This window comes from Mauremys mutica, chromosome 1, assembly GCF_020497125.1.
Source record: "Mauremys mutica isolate MM-2020 ecotype Southern chromosome 1, ASM2049712v1, whole genome shotgun sequence".
Classification (NCBI taxonomy): domain Eukaryota; kingdom Metazoa; phylum Chordata; order Testudines; family Geoemydidae; genus Mauremys; species Mauremys mutica.
Window position 1 is genome coordinate 93,295,374 of NC_059072.1, and position 26,161 is coordinate 93,321,534.

Consider the following 26,161-nt stretch of genomic DNA (forward strand, 5'->3'; position numbering starts at 1 on the left):
TATGCATGGAAAGGAAGTTATTGAAATTGTGAGAATAAATAAAGCAACACCAAAGAACACAAACTACCTGAATGTAACATGTTAGAAATTTGTTTATTTGACTCATAAAATGCATCTTTCATGATTCCTTGGCACATGTACACATTAAAGACACAAATATGTACAATAAATTGGCACAATGTCAACCAAAGGACTCAGTCTCTCCCAGAAAAGAGAGAGAGCCCCAATTTTATTACCCCATAGCAAAAGTCTGTGCATAAAGATAGGCTTCATGATGTGCCAGGAAGATCAGTGAACTCTGGCTCTGCTGGACCAAAGGGGAAGCAAGTTCCAGAGTTGAGGCACTCTTACTGGATTGACCGGGGTCAAGGAAATAGACTCCAAAAAGTGCTAGAGTTGCTTTCTCGCAATCTTCTCAAGTAATCTTCTCAAAAAGGAAGCTTAGACACATGGTTCTAATTGGAAATATCAGCATCAAAAGATGGCTTGTCGAGCAAGAGCCCAACCTAGGTTCATTGAGAACTGCTGCCATCTTGCCCTCCCTTAACGAGGTGCTGACTATCTTTGCACATGTCCCCACCCCACCTCCCAACTATATTTTATCCATCAGAGGGGCAAGGGTCCATTTCACAAGTTGCAGGCCCTGAATTCTCCTAACACCTTGAGAACCACATTAAATACTGATTATAAATCAGAATAAATCATGATTATCTCACCCATGCACAGACCTATTGCTATGGGAACAACCAGACTTATCTGCAGTGTAGAAATAAGTAACCCGGCATGCTGAAACATTCAGCTCTGCATTTGAGAGACAATAACCTGGATCTGCTGGGCTGTCTGCATCCCAGAAATGTTCCACTGACATTGTTAAGGAATGGGTTCAGAAGATGCAGCATTAGAGTGCAAGACAGCAAGTTTAGTGGAAATTAAGAAATCTAATAAATATTATTAAAATCTAGTTTTGTATAATAAGGCTATTAGACTCCAGAGATAAGGCATAAAACTAATTCCTGAGGCTACTAAAAATTGGAAGAAAAACAGACCAAAAAATTGTACGTGGAAGCTGGGTGTGACAACAAAACAAAAATGGACAATCAGACAAGATCTGCAGGGAAAATAAGTACAGTAAAACAAGATGATCAAGTTGATGTTAGCCAGTGAGGTTAAAGGAAATAAGGGTTTTTATATCCGGGGGAAATGTAATACCAAAGAGAAATTCAATCCATTAATAACCGAGGCCGGAATGACATTAACAGCAGAAGAATGGCTGAGGTATTGATTTCCTTTTAAGTCTCTCTTAACTAGAAAAATAAGAAAAAGATATGTGGATAGTAATGAAGACCTTTAAAATAGATTGATCAAAGACTATTTAAATCATCATGTTGTTAGGTGAAGTAGCTAGGGTATTTATTAAACCACATTTTAAAAAACAATACTTGGTCACAGAGAATAGGGAAGCACCAGAGGCTTGAAATCAGACAACCGTCTGACCAATTAGAAAGTGTATGAAAAGCAATCCTGGCCATGGTTAACTTAATTACTTTATCAGAGATTGAAGTTAAACAAATACAAGTAAAAAGAGAAAAATCTCCAAACGAAGAGGAAGATAATAGAACCAAGACAAACTAAGTCACCTCAGTTTATAAGGAGCAAGCCATGTCAAATACTGGAAATACTCACATATGTGAGTAGCCCTGCTTAATTCAGTGGCACTACTCATGTATGAAGTTATTCCTGTGTTCAAGTGATGTTGCTGTGCTGTGTTACTGGGGAGGGAAAGTTTTATAAAGAGCTGCTGTTAGGTTAGAGTTGGTTGAACCAGTTGTAGGGGTACCATCTGTTCCCAGGCTGGCTATACTGACTGGCAATCACTTTGTCAACTCACATTGGGGTGAGCATACCTAGTAGAATGCAGGAAAGATACCATGGCCAGCTTAAGGTCAAGTGAGGTTCTTGTGAGCATGTTCAGCAATAGAAGCAGTTCACTTGTCATTGATATTAAATATACTGCACATGCCTAGTGTAGCAGCTCATGCCCATTTGCTGACCCAATAAATAAAAGTAGGGAGAGACAGAGAATTCCATTCATGTTCTTATACCAAACCCACTATCATGGTATCTGAGAACCAGACCTGCTGATAGGAAGAAATCTGCTAGAATGAGCAACTTCCAGGCAGGCCATCGGCCGTGGACAGGACACAATTAGGGGTATGGAATGGCTTCCGTATGAGGAGAGATTAATAAGACCGGGACTTTTCAACTTGGAAAAGAGACGACTAAGGGGGGATATGATTGAGGTCGATAAAATCATGACTGGTGTGGAGAAAGTAAATAAGGCAGTGTTATTTACTCCTTCTCATAACACAAGAACTAGGGGTCACCAAATGAAATTAATAGGCAGCAGGTTTAAAACAAACAAAAGGAAGTATTTCTTCATACAACGCACAGTCAACCTGTGGAACTCCTTGCCAGAGGATGTTGTGAAGGCCAAGACCATAACAGGGTTCAAAAATAACTAGATAAATTCCTGGAGGATAGGTCCATCAAAAGGCTATTAGCCAGGATGGGCAGGGATGGTGTCCCTAGCCTCGGTTTACCAAAAGCTGTGAATGAGTGACAGGGAATGGATCACTTGATTATTACCTGCTCTGTTCATTCCCTCTGGAGCACCTGGCATTGGCTAGGTGCTCCAGACACTGCCAGAAGACAGGATACTGGGCTAAATGGACAATTGGTCTGACCCAATATGGCCATTCTTATGTTCAATTGACCAGATTTTATCAATTGCAGGAAACTCCCTCATCATACAATCACAGTGATCAAAGACCCAGAAGAATGTTTGGGATAGTTTATTTCTGGGTGGGTGTTCTTTGCTACAAATTCCAAGTACAACCGGAACGTGTGCTGAACTTTGTTCATTTTCATTAAAGAAACCATATTTCCTTTGCTATGTTCAATAACGTGTTAGTACAAATATATTATTTGTATGTAGGTGGTTATTTACCATTATGATGTATTTTTCTTACAAATCACTGAGGGTTTGTTGAAGCCTGCAAAAATTCACTCAAACACATCAGTACAAAATGTTAGTCCAAATACTGAATGAATCCAATGGGGGTGTGCACAACAACTGGTGTCTCCATATATTTATGGGATGGGGACCTCTATTTTTATGCATTTGGAAGGGGGAGGTTAACTAAAAATGGAAAGTAAGCCAGACGTTTGAAACTTTCACCCATCTCTCCTTGTCTTTTCAGCCGTCAAGATGTGTCCCTTTACTCACTCACTTTCCATTAAGATCAAGATGGCATGGAATTAATGATTAAACTGATTTTATGATTCACCTCCTGTGGCCCTGTATAATCTTGCAGCACTCCTTGCTATCCCAGGTCTGGGACCTCACACGCACCTCAATCTTGGTCTGAAGCATTCCCTTATATTCCAAACCTTGTCTTCTCCTGAGGGGAAATTACCACCAAATCATTCAGCTCAGTTGACATGAAGTGAAGAGCTAGCATACTAACCCCCTGGTCTCTTCCAGCCAAATCCACATTCTTCATCCACTGAATCTTCTAGCTGTCCCTGCTGATAACAGAAATCTATAGAAATCCATGGAAAAGGAAAATCCACATGATCTGCAGATTTCACAATTTTCTCCCAAATGATGCAATGCTGTCCTTCTGAGTCTGTAGTTAGATAGATTGAAATAGCTGCATTAAGAAGTGGAAAGCTCCCCTGCATTCATCTCAGTGCGGGTTTAGCTCCGAGTTCCAATTATCACAGTTAAATATTGACATTAACACTTTCACCGCTAATCCTTATATAGGAACCACCCACATTTTTATGCTTTGTGCAACACATGTGCTTTCACTGGAGGTGCAAGCTGCATCCCGGACATTACAATGGTTTGAAAGACCATTTGTGTGAGAACAAGTCTGCAGGTTTTAAATGGCTAAGAAGTCATATGTTCCATCAAATGCTCTTTTGGGGTCTTCAATTCTCCTGACATTCCTTCCAGATCAAGACATCACACAGGCTGACCGTTTGGTTTTATCCCCTGTGGAAGAGTTTGGGTTCATTTTACCTGTAATAAAAAGGTTTAAAAAAAAATTAAAGATTTTTTAAAAAACTTTCAGCACACAACTTTCAACTCTCCCTCATTATATTGCTTGTTTTAGACCCATCTCACTTTCTAACTGTGAAATCAGGAGATACCTCAAAAAAGGCAGACTCCAGAATCAAAAGGTGATAAAGTTTTATAACGACTAGAGAAATGAGCTCTATTTCCTGATCTGTAAGCATGAAAAGCCTGAACTATGGACTCCTCAGCTCACAGAAGGCAAGAAAGGCCAGACCTAGTCACTGCTTGCTTGGGACACTTCCAAAGAGTTAGAGATGAAAAAAAGGCTACTGGGTCAGCTTGTCCACCTGAGCAGTGCAGCCTTAGTCCCTACAATACGTTCTGCAGTGCTTTACTCATTCTAGTTTCAAATGTCCAGAGTGATGGGGCTTCCAAAACTTTTATTGAGACAAATCTGGGGTGTAATAATCCCACAGTTAAGTGTGATTTCTAGCCTAAATAGTCATGTTCTGAGTTTTATCCCATTACTCCTAATCATCCCTTGGTTACCACACTCAACAGTTTCCTTCTTTCCCACTCCTCCCTGATGTCTGTACCCTTTAATATTTGTAAAGTTATCCTATCTTCCTTAGGCAGCGGATAGCTATACTAGATGTATTTCATTCAACACAGAAGATGCTGGTGGGGGAGGCTGCTCAAGATCAGGGGTAACACTTTTATTAAAAATGGAGTCCTCAAGCAGTATACACTTGGACATCACCCTAGCAGAAATCCCAGTAAGTGGCGGCCAGGCTTCTGATCAGGGCATTACCCCCAGTCTTCACTGATGAGGTCTCTACAACTCACATGCTTTGTATCTAACTCTGGCTGTATCTAATTCTGATATAGTCTTCTGGAATGTAAACAGCCAGTAAGATTTTTCAAGCCCTGCCACAAAGCTTACTTCTGTGCCTTCTTCGCTGTCTTCTCCTACTATTGACTGAGCCTGAGCCACAGACTGCACTGCTAGCGGCCAAGACAGTTTCTCTCAGATAGTGATCAACACAAGCAATGGGAATCTGGTCTTTCTGTGTATTTGTACGATGTCATGTGTCTCTACAGTTAAATATAATTAATAGTGACTTTAGAGCAGTGGTTCTCAAACTTTTGTACTGGTGACCCCTTTCACCAAGCCACTGAATGCGACCCCCCTTATAAATTAAAAACACTTTTCTACATATTTAACACCATTATAAATGCTGGAGGCAAAGCAGGGTTTAGGATGGAGGGTGACAGCTCGTGACCCCCCCATGTAATAACCTTGTGACCCCCTGAGGGGTCCCGACCCCCAGTTTGAGACCCCTGCTTAAGAGGATGTGTGCACAGGTAAGCCCAAAGCGTTAATACATGCTTGCATGAATCTTTAAAAAATACATGCATCTAATTCAAAATGTGAAGCTTTGGATAACTGCACCCACTTGCATTCAAAGCACCTCTGTTGTATTTCAACCTTCCCCTCCAGCCTCAAACATAGCACTGCAGCATTCCTCACTTAGGCCTACATTGAGCCAAGCTTGGAGTTTTAAAATGAAGCCAGTCTCAAAGTTATCTGAGTAGTAAGAAGTGCCTCACATTTTCTTGAAGCACGAATGCCACTCCACATCCATACCTAGGAAGTTTTATTAAACCCTCAAGCAGCATGTTATTAACAAAGAAACCACATAATCTTTTTAATGTAAACCTTGTTCTCCTCTTTCCCCTTAGTCCCCACTTATCAAGTGTTACCTTGGGGCCTGAACCTTACTCTTGGAGTAGCCACGTTGATTAGAGAAGGTTGCAAGATCAAGCTCTTTAACTATAAGCATCTTGGGGCAGAGACTGTGATCCAAATTCTAAGGCAATGCTTAAGTTGTATCCCTCCTCCCAGGGGCGGCTCTACAAATTTGGCCGCCCCAAGCAGTCATGCCCGGGAGGCGCCCCCGAGCCGCGGGAGCAGCGGACCTCCTGCGGGCATGACTGCGGAGGGTCCGCTGGTCGCGCGGCTCGGCTGGACCTCCCGCAGCTGTGGACGGTTCGCAGGTCCGGCGGCTCCGGTTGAGCTGCCACAGTCATGCCTGCGGGAGGTCCACCGGAGCCGCCGGCTGAGCGTCCCCTCCGCAGTCATGCCTGCGGCAGGTCCGCTGCTCCCGGGGCTCCGGTGGACCTCCCGCAGGCATGACTGCGGCAGGTCCGCCGGCCCAGCCTGCCGCCCCCCCGGGAAAGGGCCGCCCCAGGCGGGTGCTTGCCCCGCTGGGCTCTGGAGCCGGCCCTGCCTCCTCCACCCTTACATTCAGACTCCCTTAGATCCACTTGCACCCACAGTCGTGGTGTCAGGTCACCTACACTTTTGAACCAGCACCTCTTTAGTATCTGTATAAACCTAAATAAGAGACCCACATGCAGAAGTGACCCTAGCTATTTTGCCACCCACTCCCAGCCACCAAGCCCTCCCCGCCCCAAAAAGGCCAGCCAATCATAGCAGAGGTAAAAAAAAAGCCCAGTGGCACAATGCTACTTGGATGTTTGTACCCAGGGTGACTGCCCTACTCATCCCCTCCCCCCCCCTTCAAAATGTAGGGCGCCCACATGATCACCACGTTCACTGTTGACTTTAGATTTCTAAGATTTTTGCTGCATTTACTTTATAAATTGATACTAAGTATAAGTTTTGAGTGAGTTTTCTTTTTACCATCTCATTATTCATATACTACCCCAAATTGTGGTAGGTGACTTACAGCAGTGGTTATCAACCTTTCCAGACTACTACACCCCTTTCAGGAGTCAGATTCGTCTTGCGCACCCCTAAGTTTCAATTCACTTACAAACCACTTGCTTACAAAATCAGACATAAGAATACAAAAGTGTCACAGCTACATTAGTACTGACAAATTGCTGACTCTCTCATGTTTACCATGTAATTATAAAATTAATGAATTAGAATATAAATCTTGTACTTACATTTCAGTGTATAGTATATAGAGCAGTATAAAAAAGTCATTGTCTGTATGAAATTTTAGTTTGCACTGACTTTGCTAATGCTTTTTATGTAGCCTATTGTAAAACTTGGCAAATATCTAGATAAGTTGATGTACCCCCCTGGAAACCTCTGAGTACCCCCAGGGTACATGTGCCCGAGGTTGAGAACCACTGACTTACAGTACTGATAGGAAGACCCAGCTCATGCCCTAGAAAGGTAACAGCCTCATTTTGACATAACATGTGGGAGTGACAGGATGGTGGGAGAACTATTTTACAACAGCTAGAGTCAGGGGTTAGAAATATGGGGTCTCTATCACTTTAAATTGCCTCTTTAGAGAGACAGGTGGGAAAACAGACTCAACAGTTCTCTAGTTTTGTCACTAGAGGGTACTGCAAGCCCTTAGGTCAACCCATCTGATTCCAATAAGTCTACAGATTTCCTTCCTCTGTAGAAGGGGATCAGCAGAGTACCTAACATATACTAGCTGTGCAGAGAATATGCAGTTACTTGAGATGGGGGAGGGGAGGGCTCACTCCCAACTTCCCAAATTCTAAGGGTGCCTCCAAAATGAATCTATTGTGGTCCAGACTAGACTATTCGCATCTTGTTTCAATCTGTTTTAAGTAGCTTTGGAATTTAAATCTCTCTCTCTTGAGGCAGAAATATTTCTAAGAATCCAACTGATGGCTATTTTTTAACCTCATCTTTCTCCCCAATACCCTCCTCACTTTCTTGAGTCTCTTTCCATTTTTAAAAAATGGCAGTTTCAGGCTTATCAAATCTCCCCTCCTCTCCCATGCCAAATGTCCCATTTCACATTCTTTTGGGCACAGAATGATCCTTGGTTAATATGGATCAGGAAGAAATTACTCCCCTAAAGCAGTGGTCCCCAAAGTGTAGGGTGCAACCCCTAGGGGGGGCACAGAGGAATGTTCAGGGGGTGCGGCAGGGTCTGGGGCACCCCCCATAGCAGGTGGGGGGGGGAGCGCCCCCCAGCTCGACTATGGCCCTGCCCTTAGCCGCAGCCCCCAATCCACGGCTCCAGCCCCGCTCCCGGCCCCAGCCCCAGCCCCAACCCAGGGGGGAGGGCGGGTGGGCAGACTGGGTAACAGAGGGTGGGGGAGACCGAAAAAGTTTGGGGACCACTGTCCGAATGCAATTTATTCCCCTGCTATATGAGGTGTTCTGGTTTTGCAACTCTCTCCACAGCATCCAGCATGGGTCACTGCCAAAGAGGGAGACTATCTTGGAAAGTCTATAGGTTTGTTTCAGTCTGTCAACATCTAAACCTTTCAGGAACTAACGTGTGAAGGGGATTTGCCAGTTCTGAATTCACCTGAGTCACTGAAAACTAACCTGGACAAAGCCACTGAAGGACATGTCGCAAGCACTGATCATGGCCATGTTGCGATAACTCCCTAGGTTCTAATTCCATGATGATCTCCCCCATGTTTGATTGGGGGGGGATGGAGAAGGAGAAGATTATGTAGGATTCCTCCACTCTGTATTCCCTCCCACAATGACCTTGTCATAGTAACTCTATATCCAGTCAAGTAAAGCTGAGTAGGTTAGGTGGTAGGAGACATCTAAAACCTGTCCGTTCAAGTGTGCACTGCCAATAGTGTCCCTCAAATACAACACAGTTCTCTGCTAGCACCAAGGAGGGCTGTGAACCACTAATGCTGCTTCCAGCTGGGAAGCAAAGTACCTGTGCCTGGAACCTTTTTACATGGGGAGGTGGGGAATGAGAGAGAGATTCACCCTCCCCACCTCGAGACCATCTGAGAAAGTCACATGAGAAGTGTGAGTCTCACAAAATTTCCCTTTAAAAATGCCTGCAAGATTATTTTGTTTCATTGGCTTCAGTTGCTCTCCTTGTCATTTTAAGGCAGAGGAAAAGAAATGGTTGGAGCTGCCTTCACGTGCCTGGACTGGAGGAGCCCAGGGGAACCGTGGTGAAGGAAGTTTACCTGAGGTGCCCGCACAACTCCGAATGCTGACAGGGCTGAAGCTGATCAGGTCCTCACCTGCCATCTTCACAATCTCAAACTCTTTTCTTGAGAGTCCCTCACTGGCAAAATAATTGGCCCTCATGACTGGGGGCTGTTTAGCTTTCCTGCTGAAAAACCCGCAGCCAAACCTCTTACCCTGCTTGGAGTTGGATTCCCCGTTGGCAACAGAACTGCCAGCCTCCTCATCCTTCTTGGTGTCACGAATGGACTCCCTGGATTTGGACTTACGTTTCGGATCCCGATGGAAAAAGGAGAGCAATCTCTGGGGACTCCGATTCACTCTCCCCAAGTTCTCGAGAGGTGGCAGAATTTCTGGTAGCACCTGCTCCACCGTGATCAAGTCATTCAGAAACTGATTCAGCCGCTTCTTTGACTCACTTTCCTCCTCATTCCTTTCCAGTTTCCCCTGTGACTCCTGCCTCTGGCGCGAAGCCCAGAACATTTCACCAGGGGCAGGCCCTGTCACTAGACCATACTTGGGGTTGATCATCTTACGAGACACAGTGGAGGAGCGAAGCTCTGATATCCCAGCTCCTGAATGAAAAGGGCTAGCAATGTTCAGCTCCTTGTAGAGATTGACTTCCTCAGAGATGGCGTAGAGCTCACGAAACTCTATGTCAAACATCTCCACATTCTGCCCTGTCAACAACAGGAGGATGTTTCTGTCGATGTGGGATGAGCTCCAAGTGAAACTGGCAGAGAGAAGCCACTGTTAGATTTTTGCATGGAGATAGGGAGACCTGACACCTCTCCAACCCCCAAATGACCACCTCTGAACTCTCGGCATTCAGAAACACATGGCACTGCAACCATGTGATGAGTATCTAACTTGATACTTGAGTGGCATGGTATATATTTTTAAGTCTGTTCTTTATTGTACAGGTGGACAAATATGGTAGAAAAAACTGTGAGACCTTAAAGTACAGTTCCCCCATCTGGACAAGGACACTGGTAACCACACTTAACCTGCTGTTGCTGAATTGGCAGGAGGGCTCTCTATACTGCCCTGCTAACCTCTTCTAGATAGTAAACTGGCCACAGTGGATGCTAGGGAATTCCATTTGGCCTTTGGCTGGTGAGGAGGAGGAATATTCTCATTCAGTGGAATGTTCTGTTGACACAGAGATACTCTATCCTCCAAAAGTCAGTTCTGTGTTCTCTATCGCACATCAGACTTCTACAAAGAGCTCAACTGGACACAGCAGCCTATCTAGGAAATGGACTGGACAACTGTTAGGGAATAAAAAAAGGAGGCTGCTCCCTACCTCCCCTAGGTAAAGCATGGGGTAGACCTTATACAAAGAACATGGGTATGTCCTGGGTGAGTGACCCACCTGTAGGACCCAGTGGCCACTTGTTCACCATCCACCATCAGGAACCGGGAGGCCAAGGTGCCTTTGATCTTCCCTGATGGCATATAGAACCCAACTCCCGTCACAAAACGTACACGGATGTTCTAACAGGAAGGTGAAAAAACAAGTCACAACAAATCGTGCATATAGAGAATCAGATAATCCCCCAGTTCCAGGCACCACCACCCTAGTCATCTCATCTCACCTCATCCCATGCTAGAGCTTATTTCACATCGGCCAACAGAACTCAGAAAGGTTGCAGAATGGATAATCCAAGGCAGAATGTACTTCTGCTGTCTGTCCCAGCTGGTCACTTATTTTCTATACAGGTCACTCTCCTCCATCAATCTGTAGGCCTGTCTAATAGGTTAAATGCCTGTCCCATTCACCTATTCATCCCAGCTCTCAGAGGTCTGAAATGCAGGTGGGACAAAGCTTCCAAAATCTAAGGGAAGAAAATGATCCTCAGTCCCCAATGCTGAGCTGCAGCCCAGGTTGAGGAGTGAATCAACAGTGGCATTTTTGCACACTCTGAATCCTGGGTCCACCCCCAGTCTCCCATAAGCCACTCTGCCAGCCCAGACTAGCTAGAGCACAGTGCATTCAGGCCACATAAATTCCTAACCCCTGCATATTCCTATGCTGGGAGGATGGGGGAAGGGAGATTCTCCTACAGGGAGATCCACCTGGTGCTAAATTAAAGGGGCTGAAATGGAGACCTGAGTCAGGGTCTCAGGCACTGGTCTCATTTGTGTTGTCATAGTGATAAAGTAGGGCTTGGTAAAGGGAGGGAAATTAAAAGTCTGGACAATTTTATTATCAGAGACAACAAGAGGAGAGAACATCCCAATTTTTTGGAACATTCCAGTAGGAGAGATTCCCCTGGAGGTTTCCTAGTCTCCTCCTGCTACAGTAAGAGAACTCCTCCCCTTACTGGTGGGTTGGGAATGATTCCCAAGCATCTCAGAAATCTAACTGGCCACTGCAAAGAGATCAGAGGGCATGACAGACCACAGAATCCTCTTTTATAGATTTGGTGGTATAAGGGTCAGTTATACTTAAGTCCTAAGTAGACTAGAAAAATGCTGACTTAAGGCTATATGCCTTTCAGTGTCAGATGTCTGTCTGCACATAACATACAAGAATAGAGATTTGAGTATACAAACAAGTACTCTGCTGATTAGACCTATGTCATATGTTTAAAGAACCACATGGCCCTGGCTGTACCAGGCTGGATTTCCAGCCATAGGTGAACTTACTGTGACCAATGGAATCCAGAATTCTTTTAAAATCCTAGTTTTCTGAATACAATATGTAATTTTTAATCTGTTCATCATATCTGTTGTATTTGTTCAATAGAAATGCTGCAGTGTCAGTACAAATTCTGAGTAATAATAAATTATAATACTTGCAATCATATACTACTTGGTATGTTTGAAGTGCTGTGCACAGGGCCAGCTCCAGGCACCAGCTGAGCAAGCTGGTGCTTGGGGCGGCATATTCTATGGGGTGGCATTCCGCCCAATCCTAGGGCAGCACGGCTGTTTTTTTGTTTTTTGTTTTTGGTTTGCTGCTCCGGCCGCCCTGTAGGGGGCGGCAGTGCGGAGGAGGGGAGCGCCCTGCAGCAAACTGGGCAGGGCAGCCCCTGTTCTTCCCTCTCCACCAACTGGAGCGGCGCGGAGCCCTCCCGGCAGGCGGCGCAGTGGTTGGGACCACGGGACAAGTGCCCAGCTGAAGCCCTGGCCGCCCCTCTGCTCTCTCTCTCCCCCGCTCCCTCCCCGCCAGACTGGGTGCGCACTCCACTGAACGTCTGCAGCACAGGGAGTCCCCCTGTACCCTGGCTCCGGCTGCCTGGCAGGGTTTTTTTTGTTGTTTTTTTCCCCCTGCTTTGCTGCTCTGGCTGCGCTGGTTTTTTTTCCCCCTCCTGCTTTGCCGCTCCGGCCATGCTCCAGGTTTTTTGTTTTGTTTTCTTTCCCTGCTTTGCCGCTCTGGCCGCGCTGCAGGTCCCTCCCCCGCACTGCTCTGGCCGCGCCACAGGTTTTTTTGTTTTATTTTGTTTTTTTCCCCCTCCTGCTTTGCCGCTCCACCCCCCCCCTTTTTTTCCTTTTTTTTTTTGCTTGGGGCGGCAAAAAAGCCAGAGCCGGCCCTGGCTGTGCAGACATTAGCTAATTAACCATCACAATACCCCTATAAGTACTACTACTCTGTGTCACGGATGGGGAACCTGAAAAAGTCAAAGTGACTTGCTCAAGGCCTCATAGTGAGTCATGTGTGTGGGATGCTGAATGCAGGTCGGGGAGAGCGCACCAGAAGCAGAGTGTCCTGTTTGGTGTTTATTATAACATTTTTATCCATCTGGTTTTCCACTGAAGATCTTTTTCTATTTAACCAACCTGGATTTTGCTATATGCCAGTCAATAGCCCATAATCTGCAAACAGAATGACCTCATTTTTTTCAAATCAGTCAAAAAAAGGTACAAGAGGTTATGTGACTTCTTTACCAGGAAGCAATCTGTCTACTGAGAGCAGTCTGTGTGAGCACAAAGCCAGACGTGTTGCAACAGTATTTAGAAAGTGGAGGTTTCACTGGATTTGCACATTGCATTTCCTGCTTTTGGTAAAAAGAAGTCAAATTTGATTTTCTTTTAATTACTGTGATCTAAAAATGACTCTTTACATGGGCACAGAGGGAGTAGAAAGATACAACAAAATAATCACCCAAATACCCTTTAACAGTGCAGAGACAAAGATATATTGATATGGCTTCATGTGCAGAAAACACAAATAGCATACGATTTAGTGAATATACCACATCAACTACCTCCAAAAACTTATATTTCTATAATGTCTCTTACCCTGAAAGATCTCAGGGTATTTAAAGATTGATAAATAAACTTTACAGAGGGAACAGGATCCCTCCATTGAAATGCACTCACTTCTAGGATGGAGCACTACCATGCTATTAAATAGCTTAAGGGTATGTCTACATTTGAGCTGGGAGGTGTGATTCCCAGCTTGTGCAGATGTATCCATGCTAGCTCTGATCAAGCTAGCACTTAAAAATAGCAGTGTGTCTGCAGCAACCTAGGAGACCTCTCAAGTTAGCTGCCCCAAGTACAATCTTGCCCAACTCCCTGGGTATGTACTTAGGCGACTAGCCTGAGCTGCTGTGGATACACTGCTATTTTTAGGTGCTAACCCCTAAGCTAGGAATCACACCTCCCAGTTCAAATGTAGATGCACCCTAAGAGAAAGAATACGATATCCAGTTGAAGCAGAGTGCAATTACCTAAATTAAAATATGGCCAGAACTGTTCTTAAGGGTTTAAAAAAAAAAATCAGAGTGCTATGGGATCATTTAATGATTGCAACTAATCAACATCTTGGTGTTACAGGTCACTTGGAAGATGGCACTTCCAGCAGCAGATCACCCCCTATTACCATGCCAGGACCTTAGTTCAATGTGAACTAGGGTGACAAGATGTCCCAATTTTATAGGGACAGACCCGATAGGAGCCTATATAAGAAAAAAAAAAACAAACAAAAAAACTATTAACCCCCACCCCCGTCCCGATTTTTCACATTTGCTGTCTGGTCACCCTAATGTGAACACAGGAGAAAGTGCCAGCTATTCAGTCATCAGCACTTCTTGCAGAACGTTGGTGTTCCTTGAAGGTCTCCCATTCAAGTACTGATCTAGCTTGATCCTGCTTAACCTGTAAGATCTGAGGGAAACCCAGCAAAAGGTGATATGGCTACCTGCTATTTAGCTGGGTAAAAGTAAAAACTACTGTCCCTGAGAAGGAGATCAACAGAGGTCTGACTTCACTGCAAGGCTGACAGTGAAGCCCACTCAGGGGGAATAAGGCTGAACTCAAGTATTGAAGTCTCCCCCAATGGCAGCAGAAAGCTAAGTATAAAAGGAGAGTGTAGCCGTTAAACACTTTTTGAAAAAAGAAAGCAGAGGACAAGTCTAGACCCTCAGCTAGAAGCAGCCCTCCAGTTTGTATCCATTTAGAAACCTCTGGTTGCAGAAGCCTTGTTTTTAGCCACCACACTCAGGCTTCAGGAAATCATATTCTTTTTATCTGAATTTGCTTTGCAATTACTTCAACCACAGGAGATCTGGTTTTCACCCTGAGCAATGACCAATGATTTCCTGCTAGAAATCAAAGCAGGCTGGTCATGGCCTCCCAGCAGGTTATGGTATGTACATGGAAGGGACCTTTCTGTCCCCCTCTCTCTCTCTTTAATGTGAAAATTTTCCTACTGCTTACACACTAATCCTCAGCAGGTAGACTAGACCCAGACCCTTATTCCAGTTCTGTGACACTGGTACATGAACATACTGTAACTGACACCATCTTAGAGCAGTGGTGTACAAAAATTAGTGACCTCTACCCACAAACCCTGGAGGCAAGCTCTGTAGGCACTCCCATTAGGAGAGCCTCCAGGGTACCTACCTCACATGCAATGCCTTCACCCAGGAAAAACACTCACTCACACATTGGGGTCACAAAATTAGCAGGGAGCTTTAGTACCAGTCTGGCTGAGATAATAGAAGTGAGTTCAGTAAAGTGACGAGACAGAAATAGATAACAGTCAGACAAACAAAATTGACAGGCCCAAATAATAGTCAGAGAATGACTGAGACCTTTTGGTTCTAGATCAGCTGGAATCCCTGCTCCAGAGGCACATGATTCTCCATGACAAAGTTCTCTCCAACTTAGATCAGTCAGGCACAAACCCTCCTCAGGCCCCTTCCTACTCAGAGCTCCCCCTCTATGGTCATTCCTCTGTCTTCTCCTGCTCCACTCAGCACCAGAGAACCATTTTCTTACTCTCCTGCTTTCCAATATGGCTCCAGTTCCCAGCTCCCCTCTGCCAATCAGAGCACATTGCAGCTAGAAGGGACTCAGTTGCTGGGCCGCCCAGAGGATTCCGGGGGCCCGGGGTCTTCGGCGGCGGGGGGCCCTTCCGTTCCGGGATCCGCCGCCAAAGTGCCCCGAAAACCCGCGGTGGGAGCCCCCCGCCGCTGAATTACCGCTGAAGCGGGACCCGCCGCCGAAGCGCAGCCCGGTCTTCGGCGGTAATTCGGTGGCGGGGGGGGTCCCCGCCGCAGGCCTTCGGGGCACTTCGGCGGCGGGTCCCGGAACAGAAGGGTCCCCCCGCCGCCGAAGACCGGGCTGCGCTTCGGCGGCGGCGGGTCCCGCTTCCCCCCCGCCCCGGCCCCAGCCTCTTACCCGAGCGCGTCTCCGGCGGGGCCAAAGCTCCGTCCCGCTCAGAGCGGCGTGGTGAGGGGGCGGGGCTGGGAGCTCAGCCCGGAGCTCGCAGCCCCGCCCCCTTCCCACGCCGCTCTGAGCGGGGCGGGGCTCAGGCCCCGTTGGAGCTCCCAGCCCCGCCCCCTCACCACGCGGTTCGGAGCGGGGCGGGGCTCAGGGGCTCCGCCGGAGACTCAGCGCTTGATGCGCTGAGGCTCCAGGAGAAGGGTGGAGGCGGGAGCCTCCGCTCTTCTCTTGGGGGCCCCTGCGGAGCCTGGGGCCCGGGGCAAATTGCCCTCCTTTGCCCCCCCCTCTGGGCGGCCCTGCTCAGTTGTCCATACAAACAGTCTCTAATCCACCCCAGAACTGCAGCAGCTCAGCCCCCTGCTGGAGACACAAAGGCCCTTTAAGCTCTGGCCTGATCTATACTGAAAAGTTAAATCGACCAGGCTAAAATATTCAGAGCCGTGAAAAATTTTACACCCTTAACACCATAGTTAGGTTGGTCTAATCTCCAGTGTAAACATGGCTAAATTGAAGGAAGACTTCTTCAGTCAACGTAGCTACTGCTTCTTGAACAAATGAACTATATTGACAAAAAAAATCCCCTTCTGTCGATGTAGGAAGTGTCTATACTTGAGCATTACAGCGGAACATCTGTAGCGTAGACATGGCCTCCATTGTATCACAGTATCTTACCTGGATCTGGAAGCTACTAAGATTCATACACTTGCACATCTCCAGGAAGAACTTCACACCCTCCTCATCCAGGATTATATACACTGGGATACGGCGCTTGTATGCTGCATCCACAATATCCTGGAAGATGTCCCGGTCTGTAAACAGATCCATTACCACTGCAATGATCTGGAAGAAAGGATCGGGCAGAAAGAGAGGCAAGTAAAATACAGTATTAGAGATAGGGATGAGATGGGGACATGCAAACACACTAATATAAAACAAAAGGGTATGGGTGCCAGGCCAGCTGGGTAGAGAGTATACTCAAGGCAGACTAAAGCGTGAGAGAAACACATGCCTGAACACAATTCAGTAACCTCATTATTTCATGGCATGGCTCCCAATGCCCACACATGTACATGGAAAGAGTTTGTTAGTTCTTGTTGGGAGCTCTCTTCATTTCCAGGGAATGCTGCATATTAATCAGAGGCTTGAAGAACAACACAGCCAGCTACCCAGTTTTCACCTCCGCTGTGAGGCCTCTCCACCATGTTTGTCTCACAGTGATTTACTTATATGTGAAGAGACTCTGGAAAACCCAGGTTCATCTGCTCAGCACAAGTGGCCAGAGAAATTGTGGCAGAGGAGACAGAATACTAAGGGTGTGGGGAGAAGGGGGATTTTATTTTTCTGTTCCACAGATTCCCCTGAGAACGCTCCTACCTGGGCTGGGTTCACAAGGGACGCATCTCTATATCTGACCTATGGGGTTCAAACACACCTGCTCATATTTATAACAACAGAGACAGTTTGGCATTCAGTTCTGCGTTTGTTGGTGCTATAAGTTTCCTCCCCACTCCCTTTCACTTTAAAATGCCCAACAGGATACATTTTTCCAACACAGACTTTATAAAAAACAATGGAAAAAGCTACATTAACATGCTGTTAAACTCACAAAATTCTGAACAGTCAGTGGTTACAGGTAATTACAAAGCAAGAAGGTTGTTGGCACCCTTTACAACACAGCAAGGTGATCTCAAAGGGCTTTTCTCTGTGGTCCACACCCCACTCTATTCTCCCTTTATAAAACACTAGAAATATCAAGTCCCAACTTGCCTCTTCCTTCTGAAAGACTTTACCCAGCCTTTGGAAGGCTGTGAATGAATCACCACAGGCAGCTTCTGCTTTCCTAGTCTCATTCATTTATGGTGAGCATGTAAACTTGGGCAGTCAGAGGCCCCCTGCCTACACTAGGCTGGGTACAGAGTTGTCTGTATAAAGTTTAAATTCCATGGGCGCTATTCACAATGGTCAGCTGCATTGTGTTAAATAGAGGTAGCATGAAACTATTTTAAACCAATCAGGCAGTATGGGTCCCATCTCAGTGCAGAGAAGAGCCCCTTTTCTTCAGCTGAAGGTTGGAAGAGGTCCAACTCAGGTTTCAAGGGGTAGTAACTACAGCAGGGTAAATAATCCTCACTAGAGAGGCAAACTGAATCTGGGAAAGAGATTGCCCTTGTATGCTCCAAACCATGCCACAGCATAAGAACGTAAGAATGGCCGTACTCGGCAGACCAAAGGTCCATCCAGCCCAGTATCCCGTCTACTGACAATGGCCAATGCCAGGTGCCCCAGAGGGAGTGAACCTAACAGATAATGATCAAGTGATCTCTCTCCTGCCATCCATCTCCACCCTCTGACAAACAGAAGCTAGGGACACCATTCCTTACCCATCCTAACTAATAGCCATTAGTGGATTTAACCTCCATGAATTTATCTAGTTCTCTTTTAAACCCTGTTATAGTCCTAGCCTTAACAACCCCCTCAGGCAAGGAGTTCCACAGGTTGACTGTGCGCTGTGTGAAGAACTTCTTCCTTTTATTTGTTTTAACCCTGCTGTCCATTAATTTCATTTGGTGGCCCCTAGTTCTTATATTATAGGAACAAGTAAATAACTTTTCCTTATTCACTTTCTCCACACCAGTCATGATTTTATATACCTCTATCATATCCCCCCTTAGTCTCCTTTTTTCCAAGCTGAAAAGTCCTAGCCTCTTTAATCTCTCTGCATATGGGACCCGTTCCAACACCCTAATCATTTTAGTTGTCCTTTTCTGAACTTTTTCTAATCCCAGTATATCTTTTTTGAGATGAGGAGACCACATCTGTACCCAGTATTCAAGATGTGGGCGTACCATGGATTTATATAAGGGCAATAAGATATTCTGTCTTATTCTCTGTCCCTTTTTTAATGATTCCTAACATCCTGTTTGCTTTTTTGACTGCCGCTGCACACTGCGTGGACATCTTCAGAGAACTAACCATGATGACTCCAAGATCTCTTTCCTGATTAGTTGTAGCTAAATTAGCTCCCATCATATTGTATGTATAGTTGGGGTTATTTTTTCCCAATGTGCATTTCTTTACATTTATCCACATTAAATTTAATTTGCCAATATTTTTTATGTGACCATCACTTATTTGCACTGTAGTGTCCAGGAAGTGGATCTCTTGTGTGGACTGGTCCAGGCTGAGGTTGATGGTGTGGGAATTTTACCCTGTAGGTTTCAGATGTAATCTGGAACTGTTTAAAAAATCAGTTCTTTAAATTTACCATAGTCTGAAGCTTCAGCAATAGGCATCTTATTGTATATGTCCAGAGCTCTCCCAATTAATTTTGAAACCAAAGTAGTCATTTTTTGATCCTCAGGAATCACATGGAGAGTGCACAGTTTCTCAAAGGTGATGAAATATTCAGCAATATCACTGGATTCATCATATTGTGGACATAACCATTTCCAATTGTGGATTTTTGAGGCAGTAGAGCCAGCTGCTGAAGGGTTTTGTCTCTTCCACTGCATTACAGCCAGTTCATGCTTCTGGGCCACAACGTCTTTGTCTTTTAACCCCAGGGCTTGCTGCCTCTGTCTTTCCTTCTCCTCCTAAGCTTGCTACCTCTCTTCTTGAGCAGCTTGTTGAGCTAACCTCTGGGCTTCCATGGCTCTTTTGTAAGCAGTTTTTTCCCGGGAAAATTGTGCATCAATTTCCATTTGTCTTAATTCCATTTGTCTTTTATGTTCATTTTCCTTCTCAGCAGTCTGCATCCTGTGCAGTTCTAGCTTCTTCTGAACCTCACTCTCACTCCTTTTGCTGATTTTCCTGCCTCTATTTCCCTTACCCGAAATAAGCAAACAGAACAGTAACCACTTTGGCTGTTCTCCAGCCACCACACTTAAAACTCACTTAAAGTAACTACCAGCATCTCAAAGCAATCAGCTGTGCACAGATGCTGCTCAACTACGCCACTGTGCCAGGTTTGGTCACAGAGACCCCCTTGGGACTGTCATCTGATGTGCTGATATTACCTCTGAGCCCGTTTTCCCTTCCAGCTTGGAACTCCAGAACCCTGTCTTGTGGAGCTAGACATGCTAGCCTGCTGCCACACAGACCCAGGGTCTAGACCACGCCCCCAAAGCTGCAGGCTTTAAGTGAAAACAGTTTAGCAGGTTACCTCCAGCACCCAGACCCCCAGCTCCAAATGGGATCCAAACCCCAAATAAATCTGTTTTACTCTGTATAAAGCTTATACAGGGTAAACTCATAAATTGTTCGCCCTCTGTAACACTGATAGAGAGACATGCACAGCTGTTTACCCTCCCAGGTATTAATAACTTACTCTGGGTTTACTAACAAACAAAAGTGATTCTATTAAGTACAAAAACTATGATTTAAGTGGTTTCAAGTAATAACAGACAGAACAAAGTAAGTTACCGAGCAAAATAAAACAAAACACCCAAGTCTATGCCCAATACATTAAGAAACTGATTAAAGGTAATATCTCGCCCTCAGAGATGTTCCAATAAGCTTCTTTCACAGACTAGACTCCTTCCTAGTCTGGGCCCAATCCTTTCCCTGGTGCAGTCCTTGTTAGTTCCAGCAGACATCTTAGGTGGTAAACTGGGGATTTATCATGGCTGGGCTTCCCCTTGTCCTGCTCCACCCCCTTTTGTAGCTTTGGCACAAGGCGAGAATCCTTTGTCTCTCTCTGGCTCCCCACCCCTCCTTCTAAATGGAAAAGCACCAGGTTTAAGCTGGATTCCAGTATCAGGTGACATGTTCACATGTCCCGTGAGACCCCAGCCTCCATTCTTTCAGGGCTGGCCAACATGTACCCAGGAAGGTTTGTGAGTAAACAGAGCCATTTACAGGTTATTGATTCTGAAGCACCCTTAATGGCTTCCACTTAATATGTTTACATCAGTAATGCAAGTTTATATCTCATTTGCCTAACTCCAGACTTAGAAATAATACATGCAAACAAACAGGATGAACACACTCAGTAGATCATAAGCTTTGTAATGATACCATACAAGCCACCTTTGCATAAAGCATATTCCAGTTACATCATATTTACACTCATAAGCATATTTACATAAAACACATGGAGTGCAACGTCACAGTGACCATCACCTATTTGCACTGTAGTGTCCAGGAAGTGGATCTCTTATGTGGACTGGTCCAGGCTGAGGTTGATGGTGGGGTGGAAATAGTTGATATCCAGGTGGAATTCTTCAAGGGCCTCCTTTCCGTGGGTCCATATGATGAAGATGTCATCAATGTAGTGCAAGTAAAGGAGGGGCACTAGGGGATGAGAGCTGTGTAGACTAGACCAGGGGTTCTTACAAAAAATGTTTTGGTGGCCTCAGAGTGCAGCCACCAACTCTTGCTGGTGACTGCACTGACACTTTTTTCTAAAATACTTAATTAACTTTTGGAAAAACAAATACCTATGCACATACACACATCCAAATCATTGTAATTTATTTATATAGGTTGGTTTTTTTTTTTGGTTGCAGACTCAATAATAAAAATAATGCTGTGGAAAAACAAGGCTGTGAAAAATGATCTTAAACATACAAGCATCTCTTTTCACAGTCTCCCAGCTAGCTAGTAAGTCTGCTGTGAAAAGTGATACTTGCATGTTTATTAAGATCACTTTTCTCAGCAAGCCCCAGGCCAAATTAAGCCCTGGAAGGTGGGTTGAGGGGTCAAAGGCAGTGTTCTCTCTAATTTTTACCACCCATGTGCAGAATGAATTTTGTTATGTGCACCAATATGAAGGTGATCTGTTCATGTGGTGGGGGTGGGGCCGAAGGGTTTGGAGTGTGCGAGGGGGCTCAGGGCTGGGGCACAGGGTTGGGGTGCAGGGGTGTGAGGGCTCTGGCTGGGGGTGCAGGCTCTAGGGTGGGGCCAGGGATAAGGGGTTTGGGAAGCCCAATCAACCCAGGGCTGAAGTGGAGTCCCTGAGCCTCGCCCCTCCCCCAAGGTGGGTTGAGAACTCACCTTGCTTCTGCAGCATTGTGCCCCACCTGTCTCCAGAGCTGCTGCAGGGCGGCGCATGCAGGAGCAACAGGGAGGGAGGGGAAGAGACTGATATTCCCCCCCTCACCCCCCAATCAACACCCAGGAGGCTGTCATGGCCACACTTGAGAAACACTGGACTAGACCCTAATGATTACTTCTATGCAGAAAAGCTGGGCCCATGTTCCAGCTTGGTTCTCTGACTTCTCAGCAGAAATGGAGTGTTGCAGGTACAAGCCTGTAGCCAGGGGGCAAGTACTCTATGCTGCCACACACACTCCTTGTTTGGGTAGCTCATTCCCCTGGGGCCTGGGAGTGCTGCTGAGTCCAAACACCATCTGTTAACAGTACGACTGTCAATTAATCGCAGTTAACTCATGCAATTAACTCAAAAAAATTAATTGTGATTAAAAAATGAATCACATTTAATCACTGTTTTAATTGCGCTCTTAAACAATAGAATACCAATTGAAATTTATTAAATATTTTTGGATGTTTTTCTACATTTTCAAATATATTGATTTCAGTTACAACACAGAATATAAAGTGTACAGTGCTCACTTTATATCATTATTTTTATTAAATATTTGCACTGTAAAAATGATAATCAGAAGAAATAGTATTTTGTAATTCACCTCCTGGAAGTACTGTAGTGCAATCTCTTTCTTGTGAAAGTGAAACTTATAAATGTAGATTTTTTTTTTGTTACATAACTGCACTCAAAACCAAACCAATGTAAAACTTTAGAGCCTACAATTCCACCCAGTTCTACTACTTGTTCAGCCAATTGCTAAGACAAACAAGTTTGTTTACATTTACAGGAGATAATGCTACCTGCTTCTTATTTACAACGTCACCTGAAAGTGAGAAGAGGCATTCGCATGGCACTTTTGTAACCAGCATTGCAAGGTATTTACGTGCCAGATATGCTAAACATTCGTATGCCTCTTCATGCTTCGCCACCATTCCAGAAGACAGGCTTCCATGTTGATGATGCTCGTTAAACAAATAATGCGTTAATTAAATTAGTGACTGAACTTTTTAGGGGAGAATTGTATGTCTCCGGCTCTGTGTTTTACCTGCATTCTGCCATGTACTTCATGTTATGGCTAGTGTTGAAGATGTTTTGGAGGTTTCCTTTGATGACAAGGACTGAGGAGTCAGATATGGAGAGATCGTTTTGTGAAAAGTGTTCGCCCATGGGTAACTGGTATTTTAATCTTTTGTCATTCTTCTGTTCAAGTTCATTGGAGAGCATAGTGATTATCTGGTTTCATCCATATAGTTGTTTTGGGGGCATTTAGTGCACCGCATGAGGTACGCCACATTATGATAGACACATGTAGGACCCACAGATCTTGAAAGGTGTGATGTGGGGGATACTGGTCATTGTAGTGGTGGAGATATAACAGATGCAAAACCTGCAGATGTTCTGGCAAGGTCTGGTGGTGCTTTGAGCTCATGGGTCCTGGTCTATGGTGAGCTTGCTTCTGAGGCTTTGGCTACACTTACACTTCAAAGCGCTGCCGCGGCAGCACTTTGAAGCACTAAGTGTAGTCAAAGCGCCAGCGCTGGGAGAAAGCTCTCCCAGCGCTGTCCGTACTCCACCTCCCTGTGGGGAATAACGGACAGCGCTGGGAGCCGCGCTCCCAGCGCTGGGGCTTTGACCACACTGGCGCTTTGCAGCGCCGCAATTTGCAGCACTGGAGAGGGTGTGTTTTCACACCTGCTGCAGCGCTGCAAATTTGTAAGTGTAGCCAAGCCCTGAGAAGCTTGGTGAGTTGTTAGAAGGCCAGAAATGGGGGGCTTGGGAAACCTTCCTTTCAGGATGTGGTCCCCATTGAGTATGGATTGTAATTGTTTAATGATACCCTATATGGGTTCCAGTGTGGGGTGGAGGGTGACAAATAGGGGTGACAGAGGGTTTTTTCCCCCCTGTACTGAAGCAGGTTCTCTTGGAGTAACTAAGCAAGCTGTTCCACCATATATTTAGCTGTGACACTCTGAGTACCTTTCCCAGACCTGAAGAAAAACTCTGTGTAGCTTGAAAGCTTATCTTTCTCACCAACAGAAAGTGGTCCAATAAAAAAAATATTATTTCACCTGCTCTGTCTCTAATATCTAATATCCAGGACCAACATGGCTACATCAATGCTCTCTAGGTAAGCTCACATGAGCATAATAGGCAGGTTTATCTAAATAGGATCAGTAAATGTTCAATGAGTATTTAACATGCAGTCACCTTCGCACTGGGAGGGGCACAGGTTTTTCAGTTTGTCCAAGTCAGCAAAACCAACCAGCCCCAGCAACTTTTGGCCTTCAGGCACAGATGCTGAAATAGCACCAATTCCTCACCACCCTGCCCTTTGTCTAGACATTTACACCAGTGCAAAGTGGATGCGGAATAGATGTAAAATGCTACTAACTCAGAATAAAAACATTTCACAACCACTTTGCATTAGTGTGTGACTACATAAGGGGCAGGTGAACAATTAATCAGGCCTTCATTATTCAGAGTGAGTGAAAGGGGTCAGGGGAGAAGGGGAATATGTAGTCTGAAGAGGGAATCTTTTCAGAAAACTGCTTCCTATCCTATCTCACATAGCAGATTCAGAGTGAAAATCTTTGCGAGAGATGTGCTTATATGGGGAGACACAAATGGCTTCCATTACCCACAGAAAGCAGCAGGAAGGGGAGGGATCAAGTAGCCCCCCCATTTGCCACCTTTGAAAGTGCCAACTCCAATGGAAACCTGTGCAAGAAGAGAAGCCATTTTAAGTGTAATCTCTTTCCTGGAAGCCTCAGCTCAGCTGACATGAGAAATACTCTTGATACATCCGTGTTCCATGCAAACTTTTGGAATCTTCCTATTGGTTTGTCTTGTTGGCAGAGAAGTACGTCATTAACAACAGTTCTCTGCCCCCAAAAGATAAATACAGCTATGTATTGGCTCAAATCCAACTGTTTAGCAATCAAGACTGGATTAAGAGAGTATTCAATCACTAAACTATAGATTTAGAAATCCATCAACAAACAAATCTATCTAAATTTACAGAGTTTAAATAGTCTTATCTATATATGAGAGAGACAATTGAAACAGACTCAAAATATGTGATTGTCTGAGCCACTGACTCAAACTGACAGTACAAAATGGGCAGCTGATATAAAACCCCATTAACAATGGGGTATCCAGTCCTGGATATAGATTCTTGATGGAGTCACTCTGGCAAAACTTATATTTTGATTAACAGTAAAGTGACTGAATATCATGAGATGCTGCATAGGACATTAGTAGGTTATAGATCCTGGGGGCCCATAGTTAACTGTCTCCTATTTGCCTTGCATGGTGTCAAGTATCAGGGGGTAGCTGTGTTAGTCTGTAGCCACAAAAACAACAAGGAGTCTGGTGGCAACTTAAAGACTAACATATATTTGGGCATAAGCTTTCGTGGTTAAAAAAACCTCACTTCTTCAGATGCATTAGTCTTTAAGGTGCCACCAGACTCCTTGTTGGTTTTGTCTCCTCTTTGATGCAGCAAGGAAAGAAAATCAATTTATTGTTGGGGTGGTGATGGTGGTGTGTTTTCCCCTCTGCTTTTTCCATCCCTCAAGTTAAAGCTCCTTCCCAGAATCCTTTACAGTGAGGGTCTGTCTGCCTATGGGACAGCGCCTGTCCCTGCAGTTTTCACGCTCTTCACAGGAGGTTGAAGAAAATTGGCTCAGTGGCTGGCGAAGTTCAGTGCTGCTGCTGCGCTCTGAGAAGAGGAACTCAATGGAAACAAGCCATTGAGCAGATCCGCTTCCGCAGGAGACTGAGCACCAGGAGGCGGTGGGAGCCGCAGCCAAGCAGGGGAAGGACCCACGCCCAGTGCTTCGGGGTGCTGAAGGGAGCGGGGGGGAGGGGACACACCTACCCTGTGTGCCTGCTGGATCATCTCCCGAATGACCTGTCTGAGGTGCGGCGCGTTCTCCTCCTTCCTGGGGTGGGTGAAGAGACTCACCCGGCTGATGCCCCGGTAAAAGTTCTTGTCCGTCCAGCCCAAGTCCAGCGGCGGCACCTCCGTGTCGGAGCACTCCGGCCAGTAGGCCAGCGAGACGTCTCCGCCGCCGGCGCCGCCGCCCTCCAGGTGCGCCTCATAGCGGCGCCAGGCGTCCGGCAGGGCTCGCAGCTCGCGGCTGGAGAGGAAGTCCCGCAGCGGCCCGTCCTGCAGCCGCTCCCGGTAGCCCGGCTCGCCCTTGGCGACCAGCGCCTGCAGCGCCCGGCGCTGCTCCTCGCTGTAGTAGAACCTGGCCTGGGCCTCGGTCACCTTCTCGTTCACGTGCGTGTCGTCCAGGCAGATGAGCTGGGAGTCCGCCATGCTCGCCGCTCACCTGCTGCCGCCCGGGCCGGGAGACGGGGCGGGGCCGCCTCACCT

The 26,161-nt window shown here is 45.8% G+C and overlaps 1 protein-coding gene across 2 annotated transcripts; it reads right to left on the minus strand.

The window, feature by feature from the left end:
* Window positions 1–983: 983 nt before the first annotated feature.
* On the minus strand, window positions 984–26,104 carry FAM83F (family with sequence similarity 83 member F). 2 transcript variants are annotated; one of them, XR_006573017.1, is made up of 6 exons: window positions 25,661–26,104; window positions 16,407–16,574; window positions 10,429–10,550; window positions 9,230–9,786; window positions 3,528–4,087; window positions 984–1,304 (listed from the first exon to the last, which is right to left on the minus strand). XR_006573017.1 is itself a non-coding variant. In XM_044984141.1 (5 exons), exons 1-5 carry the CDS (start codon window positions 26,102–26,104, stop codon window positions 4,023–4,025), a joined length of 1,356 nt encoding a protein of 451 aa, XP_044840076.1. In that variant the 3' UTR covers window positions 2,772–4,022. The 2 variants fall into 2 exon arrangements, 1 of the variants encoding a protein (XP_044840076.1); XM_044984141.1 differs by lacking the exon at window positions 984–1,304 and having other exon boundaries at window positions 2,772–4,087.
* Window positions 26,105–26,161: the final 57 nt, after the last annotated feature.